Source organism: Monodelphis domestica, chromosome 2 (assembly GCF_027887165.1).
Source record: "Monodelphis domestica isolate mMonDom1 chromosome 2, mMonDom1.pri, whole genome shotgun sequence".
NCBI classification, from domain to species: domain Eukaryota; kingdom Metazoa; phylum Chordata; class Mammalia; order Didelphimorphia; family Didelphidae; genus Monodelphis; species Monodelphis domestica.
In genome coordinates, this window is record NC_077228.1 from 177,404,457 (window position 1) to 177,427,562 (window position 23,106).

General features: G+C 34.9%; 1 protein-coding gene across 1 annotated transcript in view; it reads left to right on the forward strand.

Moving 5' to 3' along the window:
* BCAS3 (BCAS3 microtubule associated cell migration factor) overlaps nt 1-23,106 on the forward strand; it is a 957,541-nt gene that overhangs the window by 264,392 nt on the left and 670,043 nt on the right. Inside the window, exon 9 of the mRNA XM_056814655.1 lies at nt 20,325-20,432. Coding sequence (XP_056670633.1) covers nt 20,325-20,432 — 108 coding nt within the window. The remainder of the gene's footprint in view (nt 1-20,324; nt 20,433-23,106) is intronic.

Below are 23,106 nucleotides of genomic sequence, written 5' to 3' on the forward strand. Positions count from 1 at the left end.
CCTTTTGATCAGGTCTATTTTTGCTTTGGCTTTATCAGATATCATGATTACCACTCCTGACTTCTTTCTTTCAGTTGAGGACCAGAAGGTCTTACTCCATCCTTTAATTCTAACCTTATGAGTATCAACCCGCCTCATGTGTTTTTCTTGAAGACAACATATGGTAGGGTTTTGGATTCTAATCCATTCTGTTATTCGTCTACATTTTATGGGTGAGTTCATCCCATTCATGTTCAAAGTGATGACTGTCACTTGTGGATTCGCTGGCATTTTGATATCCTTCCCTAATTCTAACCTTTCTTCTTCAGCTCTACCTTTTAGTCCAGTGATTTACTTTAAATTAGTCCCCCTTGTCCCCTCCCTTGATATATTTCCCTTTCTAATCCCTCCCTTTTTGTTCCCTCCTCCTCCCCTCTCTTCTTCCCTCCTTTTTTTGTGTTTCCTCTCCCCTACCCCCTTGGTTCTCCCTTCTCCCTTCCCTTGTTGGGTAAGATAGAATTCAAGATCCCAATGGATCTGGATGTTCTTCCCTCTCAGAGTTGATTTCCCTGAGAGTAAGGTTTAAGTAAAAACTCTCTTCTTCTCCTTCTTATACGAGTTTTCTTCCCCTCCCCTTCCTCTGTGAATCTTTGTGTGAGAGAGATTATTCTATTGTGTCTTTCTTTTCCCCCTATTTACACATTACATTTTCCCCACATATTAATATACATAGATTGATATAAATATAGTCCTTATAGAAGAGAGTTTGAATAAAAGAAAAAGATAACATTTTTCTCCTTTTCCTTTCCTTCATATTTACGTTTTCAGGTATTCCATGCTATTTGTTTTTCGATATCAAACTTTCCACAGAGCTCTGGTCTTTTTTTTGCAAAAAATGGGAAATTTTCTATTTTTATTGAATGCCCATACTTTCCCTTGGAAGTATGTAGTCAGTTTTGCTGGATAGCTGATTCTTGGTTGAAGACCCAGCTGTGTTGCCTTTCTGAAAATCATGTTCCATGCCTTATGATCATTCAGAGTGGAACTTGAAAGGTCTTGTGTGAACATGATTGACATTCCTTTATATCTAAATTGTCTTTTTCTGGCTTATTGTAGGATTTTTTCTTTTGTTTGAAATGGGAGTTGTCTTTTGGGGATTTAGTGTAGAGGGTGTTCTGTGAGCTCTGTCAGTGGCTGTATTGCCCCCTTGTTCTAGAATCTCTGGGAAATTTTCTTTGATTATATCTTGTATTACGATGTCGCGGTTGTTGTTTATTTCTGGCTCTTCTGGAAGTCCAATTATTCTTAAATTATCTCTTCTTCTATTTTCCAAGTCTGTCACCTTGTCAGTGAGATATTTTATGTTATTTTCTAATTTCTTGGTCTTTTGGCTTTGCTTTATTAATTCTTGCTCGTTGTCTTCGAGTTGCCTGATTCTGACTTTTAAAGCCTGGTTTTCCTTTTCACTTTGGTCAAACTAGTTTTGTAGGTGCGTGAATTTATTTTGCATTATCTTCCACTTTTCCTCCCAGAAGGCTTCCATATTTTTGATCCTTTCCGATTCAAATTCTTCATGGGTTTGTGGAGAGTTTCCATTTCCTTTGGAAGGTTTTGGAGCATTTGCTTGTGTTTCCTCTTCTATCTCCTTTGTATTTTGTATTTTTGCTCCATAAAATGTGTCTAGAGTCACCCCTTCATGTTTTTCTTAGAATTTTAGGGCTTTTGTGCTTCTATGGTGTTTGCCATCTCTATCTGAGTGGGGAGGTCTAGCTTTGTTTATATCTGTCTGGTAGTCAGAGGTTTTAGCCCTAGGCCGATTGTCCGTTCTATGCAGTTGTTGTTCTGTCTTCCCGGGGAAGCCAGGAATTGCTGGTGTTTCCATGTTACTGCCCTCTTCAGTTCCCTCCTGATTCTTCTCCATTGTCTTACTTCCAGGCTCTGAGCGTGGCTTGGCCCTTTCCACGGGGTGTTTGTTTCTGTGCCTTAGCCGGCCAGGAGAGCCAGCACTCTGAGTGGGGAGGGGCTGGGGCTTCCCAGAGCTCTGAGGGGTTCCTGATAATATTCACTTTCTCTGGGTTGAACTGAGTATGCTTTGAGGCAGGGACCTTCTGTGAGACTGGGAAGGAAGGATCCAGGAAGGGGGCTGCAGGCTCCCCCCGTCTCTCTCTCTTTGACTGCTGTCTGGGTGCCCCCTCGACTGGGTCAGGTGGTTTTCAGGAAGTGGCCTTCTGAATAGCCGGCTCCCGAGGCCCTTTTGCCAGCCCTGAGGGTTACTGTTGTTTCAGAGGACCCTGCTCTCTGAGGGGGGAGGAGCCATGGCTTCCAGGAGCTCTGAGGGCTGGTGATACGATTAACCTCAGACTGAGTATGCCTTGAGTCAGGGACCTTTGGTGAGACTGAGATGGAAGGATCTGGTCAGGGGGCTACAGGCTCCTTCTGTCTGTCTCTGTTTCCCTGCTGTCTGGGTGCCCCCTCGACTGGGTCAGGTTGTTTTCAGGAAGCGGCCTTCAGGATAGCCTGCCCTGAGGCTCTGAGGTTCCCTCTGCTGCCTCGGACTCAGCTCTCTGGGTTGGGGGGATGGGTCCTGGGACCTTCCTTCTGCCTACCCCTTAGTTCCCAGTGATCTCGTGTTCTGGCTTTTGGGGGTGCCATACATTTTGATCCAGGTCCAGGTCCAGGAGGAGGATTCCCGGGGTCTATGCTGTTGTTTGTTTTGAATTTTGGTGTCTTAGGAGGATATATTTTGAGTTAGCTAGGGAAGGGTTTCCGGAGATCTGAACTTTAGCTTTTTCTAAGCTGCCATCTTCACCGGAAGTCCCCTAAACAGCTTATTACCATACCCTCTGTTTTTGAATAAGTCTTCTGTCTACTATGATAAAGATAAAAGCTTTTTGAATTACAGATATCATCTTTCCATATAGGAGTATAAATAATTTGACCTTATTGAATCCCTTAAATTTTTTTCTTATTTACTTTTTTATGCTTTTATTAAATTTATTATTTGGGCATCTATTTTATTAAATGATTATATTTTCCCCTGAAGTAATATAGTCAGTTTTAATGGGTAGGGAATTCTTGGATTTAATCCCAGTTCCCTTGCCTTCCAGAATATCATATTCCAAGCCTTTTGTTCTTTCAGTGTGGAAGCTGCCAGAAACTGTGTAGTCCTGACTTGGGTTCCATCATAATCATAATCAAATTGTTTCTTTCTGAGTGTTTTTAGTATTTTTTCTTTGGCCTAGGAGCTCCTGAATTTTGCTATAAAATTACTGGGAATTGTCATTTTGGGATTTATTGCTATTCAAGAGTATCAGGATAGTTTTCTTTAATAATTTCTTATATGTCTAGGTTTTTTTTTTTTAATAAATCATGACTTTCACATAGTCCAATAATTCTTGAATTGTCTCTTTTGGATTTGTTTTTCAAGACTGTTGTTTTTTCAATGAGATATTTCATATTTTCTTCATTTTTTAAATTCTTTTGAATTTATTTTATTGTTTCTTGATATATCATGACATCATTAATTTCCATTTGTCAGTTCTAATTTTTAAAGACTGAATTTCTTCCATGACCTTTTGATCCTCCTTTTTCATTTCAACCATTCTACTTTTCATGGAACAGTTTTCTTCATGTAATTTTCTCCCCGTCTTTTTGCAGTAGGTCAGTTATATTTTTTAAGGAATTCTTTTCTTCAGTGGGACTAAGGGATTTATCATAGCACATGTTTAAAAGAGAGCTACAGACTACTGGGTCTCACTATGGGCTTGTGCCAGGGCCTGGGACTTTAAGATGTGTGTCCGATGTATAAGGTGCTCTATTGTTGGCTTAGGCAGGGTTCTGGGATCCCAAATTAGTCCTATTCCCAGGCTCAGAACTTGATTCAGAAGTTGGGTGAGCTGGTGGGTGTTGGCCAGCACTCTTCTTTGTTCATTTAATCTTCTTGTTCACCCTTATCCTGTAAAAATTGACTCTTTCTGCTTGCCGTTAAAGGTGTTTTCAGTGGGGGAGCACCCTCTCTCTGTTTTGCTATGAGTTTTTGACTACTGTCATTTTGAAGTGCTTTTTAAAGATTGGTTTGGAAGGATTCTCAGAGCAGTTTCAGCTTTTCCTGCTACTAAGCTGTCATCTTCCTCTCCCCTTCCCCCACAAGTTTTTCACAACTGCATCAATTTATGAAGGTCTTTTCAGCTCTTTCTGAAATAATATTCAATCACTGTCATATATAACATATTTTTCTGCTGTTCCCCAATTAATGAATATCTTCTTAATTTCCAATTCTCTGCCACCTTAAAAATGGTTGTAGCTGAGCATCATGTGCAGTTTCCTTTTGCTCACTTCATGTCACACTCACAGCTTTACTTAAGTAATTGAATCATAGATTGAGAGGTAGAAGGTACGTCAGAGGCCATTTATACTATACAATTAGAATTCATTGGTTAACACATCATTTCCAAATTTAGTGATCAGTCTCTATATGATTAATTAATTTTTGGCCTTATTCCACCAGTTAATATAGAGAATATACATTTGAGGAAATGGTCCCGAACTCTATAATTTAGCTCTTAGTTTATGAAAAAATGCTCTTGATCCTTTTGATTTTTGAATAGGAGGAAAAGAGAATGTTGAAATAAGTCTTATTAAATTTTCTAATTCCATGTGGATTTTATATTCTCAAATTTTTTGTATGTAGTCAAAAATATTTAAAATTTGGAGTGGAATTTTCTGGAGAATTCAACCTATTCTCGAAGAAATGAATCACTTACTGATTAATTTTATTTAGACTGATTCTTTTCAAAGAATCAACATTGTGCTGTACAAAATTAACTTGTATGTTACAATGTTATAATTTTCCAGGGAAATCTGAGATAATTTTCAAGTAGCTCAATAGCAAGAATTTTTAAAATCATGATATAGTTAGCTGCCAAATTTTAATAATTTTAAGATTTTTTTATAGATATATTCATTTTTGAATAAATTCTTTAGTAGGTGTGTTTCAAGGAGTCAAGTTTATTTAAATAGAAATAAAACATGACATCATGCTGCCTTGATCTTACTTGGTGATAGAATCATTTCCCTCCTCTTCTTCTCTGGTTACATTCACATTAGAAACACCTAGTATAGTATATCCTTCCTTAAATGCTGGTTTGTATCAACTTTGTACTTTTTTGCCTTAGAGAATTATTTGGGTATAATGAAATATCAAATACTTGTATAGCTGGCATGTTTCAGAGTTAGGACTTTAACCTTGGTTGTCTAAAGTCAAAGGTTGGTCCATTGTATTCTGCTGCCTCCGGGGGTTGAGACATAAGTTACCGCATTTCATAAAGTAATGTATGAACTCATACTTACCAATAATATAGAAGGATGAGATTTCATTTCTGTAGTCAGTTTAAAATTATGGTATTGGGAATACATAGGTGGTTCAGTGGATTGAGAGCCATGCCTGGAGATTTAGTGTCCTGTGTTCAAATTTTGAATTTGGACACTTTGTTGCTTCATAACCCTTGGCAAGTCACTTAATCCCCTTTACCTAGCCTTTGCTATTCTCTGTTGGAATCAATATATAGTATTGGTCTAAGACAGAAGGTAAGGTTTAAAAAAATAATAGTATAGGAATGTATAATTAATTAAAAAAAACCCTGAAGCTAAACCCTTTTGTAATTTCCTACTAAAGCATATCACCTGCATAATCTGCTGTTAAAATTTAAACAAGTACTTCAGGTCATAGAAGTCATACTATTCAATGTGATTATTCCTCCAGATCCCAGTGTTGGTATGCCCCATATAATCCTGGTGACTGAGCTTTCTTCAGCCTGTTTTGTCTCTGTCATGTTGCAAGTTTCTTGCTTCTCAGTAACAGAAGCTCTCAACTAGTGGGAGGATAAAATGTTCATTCCTTCTTTCACTAGATTTTTCTTAAATTTGTAATTGGATCCTGAAAGTCTCTACTATGCCTACTTAAGTTATTTCTTGCATGTGAAGTAGTATCCAGTTAAGATAAATTACATCTCTCAGCATGCCCTTCTTATTACACACTGAATAAATTTCAGTTCCCATTGAATTCCTCCATTTAAGTATTCCTTTGAGCACAATAGTATTCCATCACCAACAGATACCACAATTTTTTCAGCCATTCCCCAATTGAAGGGTATCCCCTTATTTTCCAAATTTTTGCCACCACAAAGAGTGCAGCTATGAATATTTTTGTACATGTATTTTTCCTTATTATCTCTTTGGGGTACAAACTCAGCAGTGCTATGGCTGGATCAAACGACAGACAGTCTTTTATCACCCTTTGGATCAAATGACAGACAGTCTTTTATTGCCCTTTGGGCATAGTTCCAAATTACCCTCCAGAATGATTGGATCAATTCACAACTCCACAGCAATGCATTAATGTCCCAACTTTGCTACATCCCCTTCAGCATTCATTACTTTCCTTTGCTGTCATGTTAGTCAGTCTGCTAGGTGTGAGGTGATACCTCAGAGTTGTTTTGATTTGTATCTCTCTCATTATAAGAGATTTAGAACACTTTTTCATGTGCTTATTAATAGTAACAAATGCTTAATAATAATTAATATTATTAATATTAATAGTTTTGATTTGGGTAGGGTGGTCATTTTTATTATGTTAGCTCCTCCTATCCATGAGCAGTTAATGTTTTTCTAATTGTTTAGATCTAATTTTAATTGTGTGGAAAGTGTTTTGTAGTCGTGTTATATAGTTTCTGTGTTTGTCTTGGCAGATAGATTCCTAAGTATTTTATATTGTCTAGGGTGATTTTAAATGGAATTTCTCTTTCTAATTCTTGCTGATGAGATGTGTTGGAGAGATATAGAAATTCTGATGACTTATGCAGTTAGGCACTATTTTATTCTTTGTAGTGTCAGTCTTTTTGGATTAAGGACTGCATTTTGCCTTTCTTTGTATCTGTAGCACATAGCAGAATTCCTGACATATAAAATACACTTAATTGACTTAATATTTCATACAGACATTCATTACTTGCTTTTTATGTGGAAGGCACTGTGTGTACTATTTGTTATAAATAGAAAGTCAAGGAGAATTTAGCCAGATAGATAAATTCAAGATAATTTGAAGAGGAAGAGATAAAGAGAAAGAAAAGAACTTAGGAAAGAGAGAATTTATGAGAATTTAGGAAAAGGTTATTGCTTAGCTCAGTGGTTCTCAACCTCTCAATTTGTAGCAATGAGAATACATAATGCTTATCAGGTAATTACAATCTGAAACATAACTGTAGCAAATTTACAGTTTTGAAGTAGCCACTAAAAATAATTTTTTGGTTTGGGTCACTGGAACATGAGGAACTGTATTGCAGGGTCACAGCATTAGAAAGGTTGAGAACCACTGACTTAGCTAGAGGTCCTGCAGGTCATAAGTTGTACTTCCTTAAGTATTTCAGTCACAACTGGCTAACAGTAAAAAGCTATAGGGTTTGTTGTTGTTGTTGTTGATTGCAGATTCATAGTACAAATTTGCAGTCTGGAAGGAATATTCTCCTATTCTCGTTTAAAAAAAATTGTTTCATTTAGATTCTATTTCAATTGTTCCTCTCCACTGATTTTCATTTTTTAATAGATCTATTAAATGTTCCTTTATTAATTTGATTGTGATGTCACTAAATTTGTGATAGGATTGTTATTTTTATGATATTTCTGTGACTTAGCCATGAATACTGAATATCTCTCAATTTAATCCTTTTTAAGGGTTTTTTAGAGGATTGTTTTACAATTTATTTTCTGTTGGTCTTGGAATATTGACTTATTAGTCATAAATTTTCTCAGTTTCATGGGTTGTTTTGAAAAGTGACCTTTAATAAAGCTATACAGCCTTCTCAATTTTGAAGTATGCACGTTACTTCAGAATTTAATGAGTAACTTGTGTAATTTTTCCATTGACAGTTTTAACTTTGTTAATTTCACATGAGCAATTTGATAGTTGGTTACTATGAGGACTTTGAGGGATTTTAAAATTCTTTCTTTTGGAGAGGCATTTCTTTTATATTTGTAAAGGTCTAATTTTTTTCCTTCAAAGTATTTTAACAGGAAATCCAGCAAAGTGAAATTCATTTTTGTAGTTCATAATTGCTTTTTTGTTTCAATAACAGCAGCATTTGGAGGGTGTAGTTGTTTTAGCTCTTCAATTGATGAATCAAATCACTTCATTAACTGTAAAATTCTGTCACTTTGGTGGTATTCTGTTATAGATCAAAATGAATGTTTGTCCTCTCTATTAAAGGCTTAATGACCTTCCTACCAAATTTCAGAGTATAGGTCATATGCAAAAGCAAGTCACAGGTTGTTCTGATAGAAATCATCATATGTACACATTCTATAACATGCCATAAAAGAAGGTTATATAAGTAAAGGAAAAGCTAACACAAGAGACACTCAGAACCATGATATATTTGACTTTATATTTTAAATGAAAAATCCTGGATATTTCAATGTACATATATTGGAAAATTATTATAATTAATTTTAATTGATAAATCTTGGCCACAAATGATAGATACCCAGTTTTTCCCTAGTAAAATTACTTAATCTCTGAGATGATTTAATAGATTTTGACCCATTCTGATGCTCCAATTTAAAGGGAAAAAAGCTACCTGGTTTCTATTTTTTTTTTAAATTGTCAGATATAGTTTTAATGTGAATTGACAAATTTACGTGTAAATGTCAAACCCAAACCTTTTAAAATGTTAACCCATTTAGGCTGAATTACTCTGTGGAAAGTACCTTTAGATTTCATTGTATTAAAATGTTTTCTTTTTCACTGAATCTTGGGGCTGTTTAAAAACTGTACAAGGGGCAGTTTGTGGCAGTATCTTCTATCTCATGAACACTCCATGTGATGGAGGAGAAAAAAACAGGAGTACTGCAGATTTTACAGTATATGTATGGTAGGCCTTCAGGGTTTGCAGTCTTTCATTTAAAGAAACATTACTCAAAGTTTCCTCAGTTGCCTGCTTGGTATTGTCTTTTTTATGCCTGTGGTGTGGGATAAAACCTACAAAAACCTGAGAGATTTTGAGAACAAAGGGCCAGTGCTCTATGCATGCATGCAACAGGGAATATACTGACTCTGCTCTGAATCTGTGTGTTTGTGAAGTTTCTTAATTTTAAAAGAGTATCTTCCCATATTAGGCCAGCAAATTGAAAAATTTTCCATATATTAAAATGGTTTTTGGTTCTGCCAAGCCTTTTCTGTTAGCCTCTAAGCATAGCCCTCCCAGCAATTGTTTTGTCTACTTTTACCAAGTTCTTTCTAGGGTGGAGAATCTCAGTTGTGACATTGTATTTGTCACTTGCCAGGTTGCCAGCAGAGTGATCAGAGGTTTAATTTCCAATATGTGGCATAATGAGCTGCTAATTGAAGGTGACTGTGTTGTTTCCCACCCCCCACTGGCCTGGTAAAACATTACCCTTAATAATGAACCAGTTAACTCATTCCTTCTCAGCACAGGAACTTGAGGAATGTCTGAAGGACTGTTTTAGTCTTGTAGTAATTCTGTTGTTTAAATTTGGGTTTGAGAGTATATCACTGAATAATATGTGTGAAATGATTTCTCAGTCTTAGGAAAAAAATAGATTGTCTCATGGAGCTCTGCTTTTTTTTTTTTAATTATATTTTATTTGATCATTTCCAAGCATTATTCATTAAAGACATAGATCGTTTTCTTTTCCTTACCCCCATCCCCCATAGCCGAAGCGTAAATCCACTGGGCATTACATGTTTTCTTGATTTGAACCCATTGCTATGTTGATAATATTTGCATTAGAGTGTTCATTTAGAGTCTCTCCTCTGTTATGTCCCCTCAACTGCTGTATTCAGGCAGTTGCTTTTCCTCAGTGTTTCTACTCCCATAGTTTATCCTTTGCTTATGAATAGAGTTTTTTTCTCCTAGATCCCTGCAAATTGTTCAGGGACATTCACCGCCACTAATGGAGAAGTCCATTATGTTCGATTATACCACAGTGTATTAGTCTCTGTGTACAGTGTTCTCCTGGTTCTGTTCCTCTCGCTCTGCATCACTTCCTGGAGGTTGTTCCAGTCTCCATGGAACTCCCCCACTTTATTATTCCTTTTAGCACAATAGTATTCCATCACCAACATATACCACAATTTGCTCAGCCATTCCTCAATTGATGGGCATCCCCTCGTTTTCCAGTTTTTGGCCACCACAAAGAGCGCAGCTATGAATATTTTTGTACAAGTCTTTTTGTCCATTATCTCTTTGGGGTACAGACCCAGCAGTGCTATGGCTGGATCAAAGGGTAGATATTCTTTTGTCGCCCTTTGGGCATAGTTCCAAATTGCCCTCCAGAATGGTTGGATAAGTTCACAACTCCACCAGCAATGAATTAATGTCCCTACTTTGCCACATCCCCTCCAGCATTCATTACTTTCCTTTACTGTTATGTTAGCCAATCTGCTAGGTGTGAGGTGATACCTCAGAGTTGTTTTGATTTGCATCTCTCTGATTATAAGAGATTTAGAACACTTCTTCATGTGCTTGTTAATAGTTTTGATTTCTTTATCTGAGAACTGCCTATCCATGTCCCTTGCCCATTTATCAATTGGAGAATGGCTTGATTTTTTGTACAATTGATTTAGCTCTTTATAAATATGAGTAATTAAACCTTTGTCAGAGGTTTCTATGAAGATTTTTTCCCAGTTTGTTGTTTCCCTTCTGATTTTAGTTACATTGGTTTTGTTTGTACAAAAGCTTTTTAGTTTGATGTAGTCAAAATTATTTATTTTACATTTTGTGATTCTTTCTATGTCTTGCTTTGTTTTAAAGCCTTTCCCCTCCCAAAGGTCTGACATGTATACAATTCTGGGTTTACCCAATTTACTTATGGTTTCCTTCTTTATGTTTAAGTCACTCACCCATTTTGAATTTATCTTGGTGTAGGGTGTGAGGTGTTGATCTATTCCTAGTCTCTCCCACACTGTCTTCCAATTTTCCCAGCAGTTTTTATCGAATAGTGGATTTTTGCCTCAAAAGCTGGGATCTTTTGGAGCTCTGGAGCTCTGCTTTTTAACTATTTCTTATATAAGTTCATTGAAAAACCCAGGTGTGAGCTGTACTTGTCCTGAAAGACTCTAGGATGACCTTTGTTTTAGTGCCAACTACCACTACACAGTGAATGATTTTTATCAGCACACTGGAACATTTAGAGAGCTTTCCCATGAAATCAGAGACTGAGGCACGTGTTCTATTTCTGGTAGTGGGGGTAGAGAGGCACAAGAAGATGGCCAAATTATAGGTATAGTTGGGAGAAAGGTATATTAGGGTAACAGTTTATATTTGTAGGATCCATGCCTTGTTTGATTATTCATATCTGAAAGGCACAAATATGTGCCATTTTTAGGGATTTTTCCTTCTCTCCAAAGTGTTGTAAAATAAGCATATAGTGAGGACTTGTCTCTTCAGCTTCCAATTTTCAAAGCTTCATATTTAGTGACTTGAAAATATCGAAGGTTTTAATATCCTTTGAGAGAAATAAAGACTTTGCTGAAAACTGCCATTCATTAGCGGGTTCACAGGTTTCTAAAGTCGTATCTTCCATTTTATCCTTCCTGGCTTTTTGTTTCTATTCTCCAGGACCAGAAAGCATGGTACTTAATTCAAAAACTGACATTATTTTTATTTAAGTTAAACTTACAGGACCAATTTGTACCAACTTTTATAAATGAATATAGCAAATAAAGGTAGAAAGAGGAATGCTACACAACACACACACACACACACACACACACACACACACACATACACACATGCGCGTGCGCATACACCCCTTCATTCTTTCAGTCATTCTGAATGGATTATCTCTTTACAGTTGAACTTTGAAGAACAAAGCTTCTCACGGAATTACCAGCAAATCTCTTACTCATCCTCTCTGACATATACCTTTAGAGGTACAAATTGGTTAATGACTGATTCTGATTGGTGTGCTATTGAGAAGCTTCTTTTGGTTGGATCTCATTGAGAGGAACAAATAGGTGTACAGGGACTACACAGAACTCTTTCCTGGTTCTCGGGAAAAATCTTAGTTCTAATTTGAGCAAGCCCCAGTTTGCTAATGGATTGTATATTAGAAGTTTATAAGTTTTTGGTTTGTAATTTGTAATACATTCTCCCAGTTCTTGTGTTCCTATAATTCATCTATAACAGCATAGAATGCCCAGCCTGGACAGGAGATTCTTGATTCAAATGTGACATCAGATATTTCTTATTATTGGAACCATTATTTTGTATCAATTCTAAGGCAGAAAGTAAGAGTTAGAAAATGTTTCTGAAGGGTATCAATAAAAAGAAATATTAAGAAAGGCAGACTAGCAATTGAAGATTTCAAACTGTATTATAAAGTAGTAATCATCAAAACAATCTGGTAGTGTCTGAGAAATAGAGTCTAGATCAATGGAATAGATTAGGTACACAATAGTTATCTAGTGTTTGATGAACCTAAAGATCCAAACTTTTGGGGTAAGAAGTCAACATTTGACAAAAGTTTCTGGAAAAACTGGAAAGCAACTTGGCAGAAACTAAACATAGACTAACACCTTGTACCAAATATCAAGATAAGATAAAAATTGGTAAATGATTTAGGCATAATGACATCATAAAATAATTATGTGAGTATTGATAAACATAGCTGTCACATATATGGGTAAGGGAACAGTTTATTATGATCAAATGAGGTGGACAATTTTTGGAATTAAAACAGTTTTTCTTACATGAAATTAGAAAATGTTTGGAAACAAACGATTGCAGTGAAAATTATAAGGAAATGGGAAACTGGTCAGAATTTTTTTTTTTGCTTCACGTTTCTTTGATAAAGACCTTATATCTTAAATATATATGTAGAAATTGATATTGAAGCTTATTACGAGATTGATAAACATTTATTAGGTGAGACAGAAAGACAGAGGGAAGAAAGACCGAGAGATCTCAGTCTTTCTTTCTTGCAGAAAGATGAGATCCTGGCTTCCAGCCCCATGTGGTCCCCTCCATGCCTAAGTTTGCCAGAGATCAAGAGATAAGGAAAAATTAAGAGAAAATCCCCCAGCCAAGAGACGGGTACAGAATCCAAGAGAGTGGAAGTAAAAAGACCTCTCTCCTTTCCAAACTCACTTTCTAAACCACACTTCCTCTGTGGTGATGGTGCATTGTTTCTTGAACATTGATGCTTGGGATGTTGACATCCCAAGTCAGGGAATGTCACGCTAATGATAACAATTTTTAAGAGTTAATCATTTATATATATATTTACAATTGATTTAACTCTGTATATTTGAGTAATTAGACCTTCTTCAGAGGTTTTTATTACAAAGATTTTTTCCCACTTTGTTCTTTTACTTCTGATTTTTGTTTGCATTAGTTTTGTTTGTACAAAACCTTTTTAATTTAATGTAGTCAAAATTATTCATTTTAAATTTTGTAATTTATTCTATTTCTTGCTTGATCTTGAAATCTTTCCTTTCCCAAATATCTGAACGGTATACTATTCTGTGTTCATCTAATTTATTCATAGTTTCCTAATTGAAATTCAAGTAATTCACTCATCCTGCATTTATCTTGGTGTAGGGTGTGAGATGTTGATCCAAATCTAATCTCTCCCATACTGTTTTCCAATTTTCCCAGTAGTTTTTGTCAAATAGTGGATTTTTGTCTCAAAAGCTAGGATCTTTGGGTTTATCATAGACTGTCTTCTTGACGTCATTTACCTCCAGTCTATTCCACTGATCTTCCCTTCTGTCTCTTAAACAGTAAGTACCATATTGCTTTGATGACCACGGATTTAGAGTGCAGTTTAAGACTGGTACTGCTAGGCGCCACTCCTTCACATTTCCCCCCCTTAATTATTTCTCTTGATATTCTTGATCTTTTGTTTTTCCAAATGAACTTTGTTATATTTTTTCCTAATTCAGTAAAAAAGTTTTTTGGTAGTTCAATGGGTATGGCACTAAATAAGTTAATTAATTTGGTTATGATTGTATTTTTTATTATGTTAGCTCATCCTACCTTTAATGTTATTCCAATTAATGTTTTTCCAATTGTTCAAATCTAGTTTTAATTATGTGGAATGTGTTTTATAGCTGTGTTCATATAATTCCTGTGTTTATCTTGGCAAATAGATTCCTAAATATTTTATATTGTCTAGGGTGACTTTAAATAGAATTTCTCTTTCTAATACTTACTGTCAGAAAGTGTTGGAAATATATTGAAATACAGATTTATGTGGGTTTATTTTGTATCCTGAAACTTGTCCAAAGTTATTGATTATTTCCACTAGCTTTTTAGTTAATTCTCTAGCATTCTTTAAGTAGATCATCATGTCATCTGCAAAGAGTGATAGCTTGGTCTCCTAATTGCCTGTTTTAATACCTTTAATTTCTTTTTCTTCTCTAATTGCTACTGATAGTGTTTCTAGTACCATTTTAAATATTAGAGGTGATAATGGGTATCCTTGTTTCCACTCCTGATCTTATTGGGAAGTCTTCTAATTTATCTCCATTGCAGATGATGCTTGCTAATGGTTTTAAATATATACTGTTCATTATTTTTAGGTCAAGTGCTTCTATGCTTATGTTTTCTAGTGTTTTCAATAGGAATGCACGTTGTATTTTTAAAAGGCTTTTTCTGCATCTACTGAGAGAATCATACTATTTTTGTTTGTTTGCTTGTTAATATGGTCAATTTTGTGAATGGTTTTCCTAATATTGAACCATCCTTGCATTCCTGGTATAAATACCACCTGATCTTAATGAATAATTCCTGTGATTACTTGCTGGAGTCTTTTTGATAGTATTGTATTTAAGATTTTTGTATCTATGTTAATTTTAGTAGATTGGTTTGTAGTTTTCTTTTTATGTTTTTGATCTGCCTGAGTTTGGAATCAGTACCATGTAGAAGTCCTTTGCTTATTTTGTCAAATAGTTTCTGTATTTTTGAGATTAGTTGTTCTTTAGAAGTTTGATAGAATTCATTTATGAATCCATCTAGCCCTGGGTATTTTTTCTTTGGAATTTCTTTGATGGCTTTTTCAATTTTTTTTTCTGACATTGGATTAAATATTCTATTTCTTTTTCTGTTGATTTAGGCAATTTAAACTTTTGTAAATATTCATATATGTCCCCTAGATTGCTGTATTAATTGCCATATAATTGGGCAAAATAGTTTTTAATGATTGCCTTAATTCCCTCTTCAGTAGAGGAGAGGGCTCCCTGTTCATCTTTGATATTGTTAATTTGGTTTTCTTCTCTCCTTTTTTTATTAGATTAACTAGTACTTTGTCTATTTTATTAGTTTTTATTCAAAATATCAACTTCTTGTTTTAATTATTAATTGAATAGTTCTTTCAATTTTGATTTTATTAATTTCTCCTTTAATTTTTAGAATTTCTAAATTCTTGTCACACAAATGTGACAAGGAAATCACTTTAAAAGACTGATATATATTAATTTAAGGTTGCCAAGGATTTCAGCTATGTAATTCCTAAATGAAAACTCAAGTCAGCAGTCAACCTTTTATGGAGTTTAATTACAAACAGGAGGAAGAAAGGTATGAGAGAGAGAGAGAGAGAGAGAGAGAGAGAGAGAGAGAGAGAGAGAGAGAGAGAGAGAGAGAGAGAGAGAGAGAGAAAGGGGAAAGAAGGGAATAGGGCTTAAATACCCCTTCTGTTTAGGCTGGGCCAAAAGGCCCAAGCCCTTAGATAGCTGAGGCAAAGAAAAGAGATCAGTCCCTATCACTCTCGTGACCAAAATGGAGAAACAGTCTCAGGGGCCTCCACCTCCATCTTCCTTCAGAGAAAGCTTCTCAGAGCACAACCTCTTAGAGCAAAAACCTCCCCAACCAACCACCTCTCCTCCTCAGACCCCGCTATCTTTAAGGAAACCATACAAGTTCCCTCCTCTCAGTTCTCACATCTACCAATCACTGTTAGTTTCCTCATCCTGGGATTTTTAATTTGTTCTCTTTCTAGTTTTTTAATTTGTATGCCCTATTCACTGCCTTCTGCCCTCCCTGATTTGTTAATATATGCACTCAAGGATAAAAAATTTTCCCCAAGTACTGCTTTGGCTGCATCCCACAGATTTTGATAGACTGTTTCATCATCATTCTCTTCAATGAAATTATTAATTGTTTCTATGATTTGTTCTTTAATTGATTTTGCAGAATAATGTTATTTAATTTCCAATTAATTTTTTATTTTGCTCCACATGTACTCTTACTAATTATTATTTGTATTGTATTATGATTTTAAAAGGTGTTATTTATTATTTCTGCTCTTTTGCATTTGTTTATCATGTTTTTATGTCGTAGTACATGGTCAATTTTTTATACATGTCCCATTTGCTGCTTAAAAGAACTTTCGGTTTAGGGTTGCCCGAGAGTAGATGCAAAACTCTTCTTCTCCTCTCCATTGATCTATGTAAAGTGTCTATAAAGGACAAAACCAAAATAAGATGAATGAAGGGGCTCCAGTGGAGCTCATACCATTGAAGATAGGCAGACTTTGGAGCATTTCCATTCTAAAAAGAAGGCAAAATTACTCCCACCAAAACATTAGCTCTTCACACTTTTCCCTGTACACCTACAGTGCCCGAGATAGAGAGGTCATGGGAAACCTCTAGGTTCTTGTGGGATTGCCTGAGGACAGCTCAGACTTATCCATAAGATCAGGAAGTCTTTGGGCCCCTAGAGACTGAGGAATGCTGACTTTGAGTACAGAGATAGGGCAGGGGAGCACATAGCAGTTGCCATGATGACTAGAAAAATAGCCTTAGGCCAAAAAGCACTCTGTAGCTGGATACACAGAGAGCCTACTCTCCTCACTCAGGCTACTGACTGGGAAGGAAAGGAAAAACCAAGAAAGCAATGTTCACCAACACCCAAGAAATGCAATCTACAAACAAAAGAACAAGAGAAAGGGATTTTCCCTGAATAAGTTTTATGGAGAAAAAAATCCAGACTACCGAAGAGACAATAGAGGATGATAGACACATTCAGACCTTAAAAAAAAAAAAAGGACATTGGTCACAAGCTCTCCAAGAAATCAGGCTGGAATTTGAAAACCAAATTAAAAAGATTGGAGGAACTTCGCAAGAAAAGTGGGAAGTAGTTCAAAAAGGAAATAATAGTTTAATAGGCAGAAACTCCCACTTGGAAAAAGAAGCCCAGAAAGCAAATGAAATGATAATGAAATTGAAGACCAGAAATGACCTGCTGGAAGCCATAAAAAGCAGGATAGACCAAACCGAAAAGAAAAAACAAAAAAAAGCAGAGCTGAAAACTAGTCCACTAAAGACCTGAATTGGAGAAGTAGAAGCTAATGATCTCATAAGACATCAAGAATTAATAAAGCAATGTCAAAAGAATAACAACATAGAAGGAAACATGAAATATTCCACTGAGAAAATGACTGACCTGGGAAACAACAAGGAGAAACAATTTGAGAATAATTCGTCTAACTGAAACCTAGAAATAAACAGAAACCTTGATATCCTACTGCAAAAAATTTTCCAAGAAAACTGCCTTGATAACAAGAGGGAAAAATAGACATTGAAAGAATCTATAGATCAGCCTCTATCCTCAAAAGACTCCCCTTCCCTCCCCTCCCTCCCCTGGTTGTAATTGCCAAATTCAAAAGCTTCCTTGCTAAGGAGAAAATATTACAAGAAGCCAAAAAGAGACAATTCATATATCAGGTAGCACCAATCAGTATTACACTGGATTTAGCAGCCTCTACACTAATGGATCTCAAGGCTTGAAATATGATATTCAGAAAGTCAAGAGATTGGGTCTACAACCAAGGATCACCTAAGCATCAAAATTGATTATAAACTTTGAGTGGAAATTATGGGAGTTCTCAAAAATTTTTCCAAATATTTGTAAAGAAAACCCAGAACTAAATGGAAAATTTGATATTCAAATCAGGAGAAATCTGAAAAGGTAAATAAGAGAGAGAGGGGAAAATTTTTCTTTTCTTTCTACTTTTTCTCTTTAAGAGCTTCAATATGATGAAATTTGTAACTCTCAAAAATTGTATTCAGTATTATAGTAGTTAAAGAATTATTCGTAGGTAGAGGTTAGGGTAATAAGTGGCTTAAGATGATACGGAAAATAAAGGAAAAGGGGGGAATAGAAGATGGCACCAAGAGAAACTTAAAGGAATAAAAAAAATTAGGATAATCTATACCACACAAAGAGGTGCATGGGAGAGGCGAGGAGAAGAATACTATTATAAGAAGTAGGGGAAGAGAGCTAATTAGGTAATACTAAAATTGTAATTACTCTCAGTGGAATCAATTCTGAGAGGGAAGCGCATCTAGATCCATTGGGGTATTGAATTCTATCTTATCTTATTGGGAAATTGAGACTGGAAAAACCAAGGGGGGAGAGGATGGAGGGAATTTAATAGACCCTTAAAAAAAAGAGTGTAAGAAAAAAGATGGGGTGGAAAGGGAAGTAAAATAAGGGTGGGGATTAGGGGGACTGATTACAAGCAAACCACTGGTATAAAAGGACATAGCAAAAGAAGAAAGGGCCAAATTATGAAAGGAAATCAAAAGGTTGGGGATTATACAGGTAGTAATCATATCTCTGAATGTGAACGGAATGAACTCACTTATAAAACAGAAGCAAGTAGCAGAGTATATATTAGGTACCCAAACCTATCATATGTTTTCTACAAGAAACACATTTGAGGCTGGTAGATAAAACAGGGTAAAAGTAAAAGGCTAGATTAAAATCTATTTGTTATCAACTGAGAAAAAGAAGGCAGGAGTCACAATCGTGATATCAGACAAAGCTAAAGTAAAAATAGATCTGATTAAAAGAGATAGGGAAGGTAATTACATCCTGATAAAAGGCAGTATAGGCAATGCAGAAATATCAGTATGTGACTCATATGCAGCGAATAGTATAGTATCCAGGTTTCCAAAGGAGTAACTAGTGGAGCTTAAGGAGGACATAGTTAATAAAACTATACTTTTGGGAGACCTGACCTTCCTCTATCAGATCTACGTAAATAAGAATAAAAAATAAATAAGAAAGAGATAAGACATGTGAATGAAACTTTCGTTTTTCTAAGATTTCATTTTTTTTTTTCAACATAGCTATTAACTCTAGTTTTTCTAATATTAATATATATGTGGAGAATAATAAATAGGGACAAAAAAGAATTTTATTATTTTAAAATTTTATTTTTTCTATGTTTACATGATTCATGTTATCTCCCTCACTACTTATCTCTGCCCTCTGACAAGAAATTCCACTGGGTTATACATGTATTATCATTCAATGCCAATTTCCATATTATTCATTTTGCAAAAATATTTATAAAAGCTCTTTTTTGTGATGGCAAATTATTGGAAATTGAGAATGTGTCCATCAACTGGGGACTGAACAAGTTTTGATATATAAATGCTAAGGAATTCTCATATGTTACAAGAAATAACCAGTAGGGTGGTTTAAAAAAAAAAAAAGTAAGGTTCCTAAACACATCCTTCAACCTATTACTTCCCCTAAAGTGATTTGTAAAATTATTTCAGACTCTGCAAAATAGTTACTTTGGGCATGAGGAATTTGTTATTAAATTTCCAAATCTTTTTTGGAGAAGGAACATTTTTAAGCCTCTTTTAACTCCTCAGGTGTTTAAAATTCAGAAACAAACAGCATATGTTTCCCTGAGGGTTGTGAGGGCTCTGGACTCAAACACCCTTGACTTATGTCTGTCAAATATTCTGCAGTTTATTACAGATTTGATTGTTGTTGGTTGGTAACTTATAGTATATGATAGAAAACACCTGGTTCCCCAGCTATCATTGCCAATAGCAATTAATGTTGATATTTCATATGGTATTTTCAGTAGTAGACCTAATGCAAAGCTATTTTAGAAATCTTTTTAAAAACATAATTGTGCAACCCAAATTCTGTACATATACATATACATATACAAATTCTATACATATACAATATGTATATTGTATATGTATAGGTAGATGGTGTGAGGCAGGTTCTTGTTTAGGTTGTGACTTGGAATAGATTCAGATTTCAACTTGAGATTTTCATTATTAATGTAGAAAATCCTTTTGTAACTCCTAATTCCAGGGGAAAACCCCATTTTCCTCTTATATATCCTCCCCCCCCCTTGAAATTAATACAATTTTGGTTGGAAAATATTCATGGTTATGAATTTTTAAAAATAGCTTAATTTTTGACATAGTAAAAGCTTTAGTAATTCCAGTGTATGCATCCTTCTTCCATCTTTCCTTCCTCATTGTACAGTAATCAATTTTTACTTCCTTTTAGCACAAGTCCCCCATATTGTTGTGTGGATTTACATTCTCTTCGAACTGGGGAGATGGTGAAGTCAATTCAGTTCAAAACTCCTATCTATGACCTCCACTGCAATAAACGGTAAGTTTTTTCCTGCTGCTTTAAGCACAGCTCAGTATATTTTCTGGAACATGCATAACTCTAGCTAAGTCTTTAATTTTATATTGCAGAGCATCTAGATGGCACAGTGAATAATGTTTTAGGTGTGGAGTTGGGAGGACATAGGTTGAAATCTGCTTCAGATAATTTCCTAGTTGTTACTCTGTGCAAGTCACCTAACCCTATCTGCCTAGTCCTTGCCCTTTTGTTTTATAGTTGTTCCTGAGATAGAAAATTAGGGTTAAAAATAAACAAACAAAATAAAACAAGTTAAAAACATCATATTAGCATATTCCAGATTCACGGTGATTTAGGTTTATTAAAAAAAACACAAATATTTGGGGCAAAAACCTTCTAATTCCTGCTAGATGAATAACTCTTGTGTTTTCTATATTGTTAGAAAAGATCCAAGTTTGGCTAAGAATATTCTTAACTAAGTAATTTTTTTCTTTAAAAAGAACACAAAAATATTATACCCTTTACCCCGTTCCTGATAATATTAAAGTTCGACCATATATAATTTTGACTTCATTATTTTTACAGTGGGTAGAGGTAGTACCAATTAGTGCCCTCTTTTGTTCTCATAATATAACCTTTCCCTTCCCCATTATTTTAGAGTTTACCCTTTAATTAAAGACATATCCAAATCATATATAGCTTAAGGTTCTCTTTCTTCCATGAATCAATCACATGAGAATGATGACCACCTTAAAAAAATAGAAACAAGTCCATTGGCAGCTACGTGGCATAGTAGTTTGAGTGGCATTTTTGGATTCCCAAAGACCTGAATTGAAATATGCCCTCTGACAATTACTATTACTAATTACTATATGACCCTATGGAAGTCACTTTGCTTTTACAAACTCTGTTCCTTAAACTGTAATAACAGGAATTATAATTGCATCAACCTTCTAGTGTTGTGAGAATTAAATATTTCTAAAAGTAGCTTGTACATAGTGCTTGGCATAGATTAATGGTTTAATAAAACCTTTCTTTCTTTCCTCCCTACTTCTTTCCTACTTTCCTTCCCTTACTCCCCTCCTTCTCATTTTTCTGGGACTAGTACTTATCTCCCAGGGTTTGTTTTCTCATTGTACAAATGGTCTCTCTTCACATAGGTTGACAGTTGATCTGAACATGCCCTGAGGCAGTGCCTCTTTAGTAACCAGTATTTCTTCTAAGATATTGAACAGTAATATGATTCTTCTTATCCATAAATAGTGAAGTCAAATCCTTTTGAAACTTAAGTTAAGCAAACATATCTGTAGCATAGAGTATGATATCCATAACTCAGTGTACTAGACATTCTGAGTATTCCATTGATCATAATTTTATTCATTAAAATTAATATCTTTAAAAACTATTTTTACCAGTTTATGTCTTATATATTTAACCATTTTAATCAAAGAAAGCAAGAAATAATAAGAAAGGAAAAAAATGCTTTCCAATTGGAAATTATGAGTATAAGAGAAATATTATAGTAAATTATAGAGAACTAGCTTTTGAATAGAAATTGGGTTTAAGCCCCTACTCTGGCATAGCCTAAAAATTTCTCAGTGTCCTATGCATTTTTTTTTTTGTGGAGGAATTGTCAATCTGCATGATTGAAATCATAGATCCTGCCTCTATTTCTCCCTTCCCCACCCCAGCATTACATAAAATGACATGAAATTAAAATACTATTTCTAGAATGTCTTTTAAAGGGGAATATCACTTTCTTCTCATAGTAATTGTTAAAACAACAGCAAAACATCAGCCATCTTGGAGAAGTTTCAAGCTGTGTTTTTTTTCCCTAGATTCCTTCACATTCATTCTAATGTTATCTAAAGAATATTTAATGTCCAAAGTGAATATTCTTTGTATTAAATTTGGACAGTTCCAGTATTCATAGGTTTTCCTCTGTTCCTTTAACTATTTCTATCAGATAGAAAATAGTTTCAAATTGTGCAGCAGAAAATATTCCTTGACTTTTTCCATGATAAATTAGGCAATATATTGGCCTTTTCCTTAGTCTTAGTAATTCTTTTCCCTCTACATACTAATTATGCCCTTCCTGTTTTTTTGAAGGGTTAAAGCCAGGCTTTGTATGCTTTTCGTTAGATTTTAAGTTGGAAAAAGTAAGGATTTCAAGAGAAAGACTTTTACTCATTTATGGAACTGTTTGCCAGTGATGGAAAATAATGCTGTAGTTCACCTTTTGTGCTGCCTAACTGCTCTAAGCATCTTCTTTTTCTGATTAGTTTTCTGGTTAAACTATATACTGATTTATTACTCTTTATTACCATTGATTTTCCATTTAGGCAAAGGCTCAACACACTTTCCATTAATTACATGCATATGCTTTATGTATTTAATGTAATTTCAAAAAACTAGAAAAAATGAAATAACAGATTAGCATCTGGATTTTTGAGTGTTTAATCTTCTTTCTTATATCTAAACTCTATGCACAGTATCAAGCACACATAATAGATGTATATTAATAAATGTTGTTTGATACATTTAAAAATAGCATGAGGGAAATTCTTTTCTTCCTTAAAATTTTATATCTTTTGGTCTTTTTAAACTTGGAGATATTTCTCTCACCCATGTATTATGTTTTGCTAACATTTCAAGAATTTCTAAGTGCACTTTAAATGTAAAGTACTTTTTGAAACAA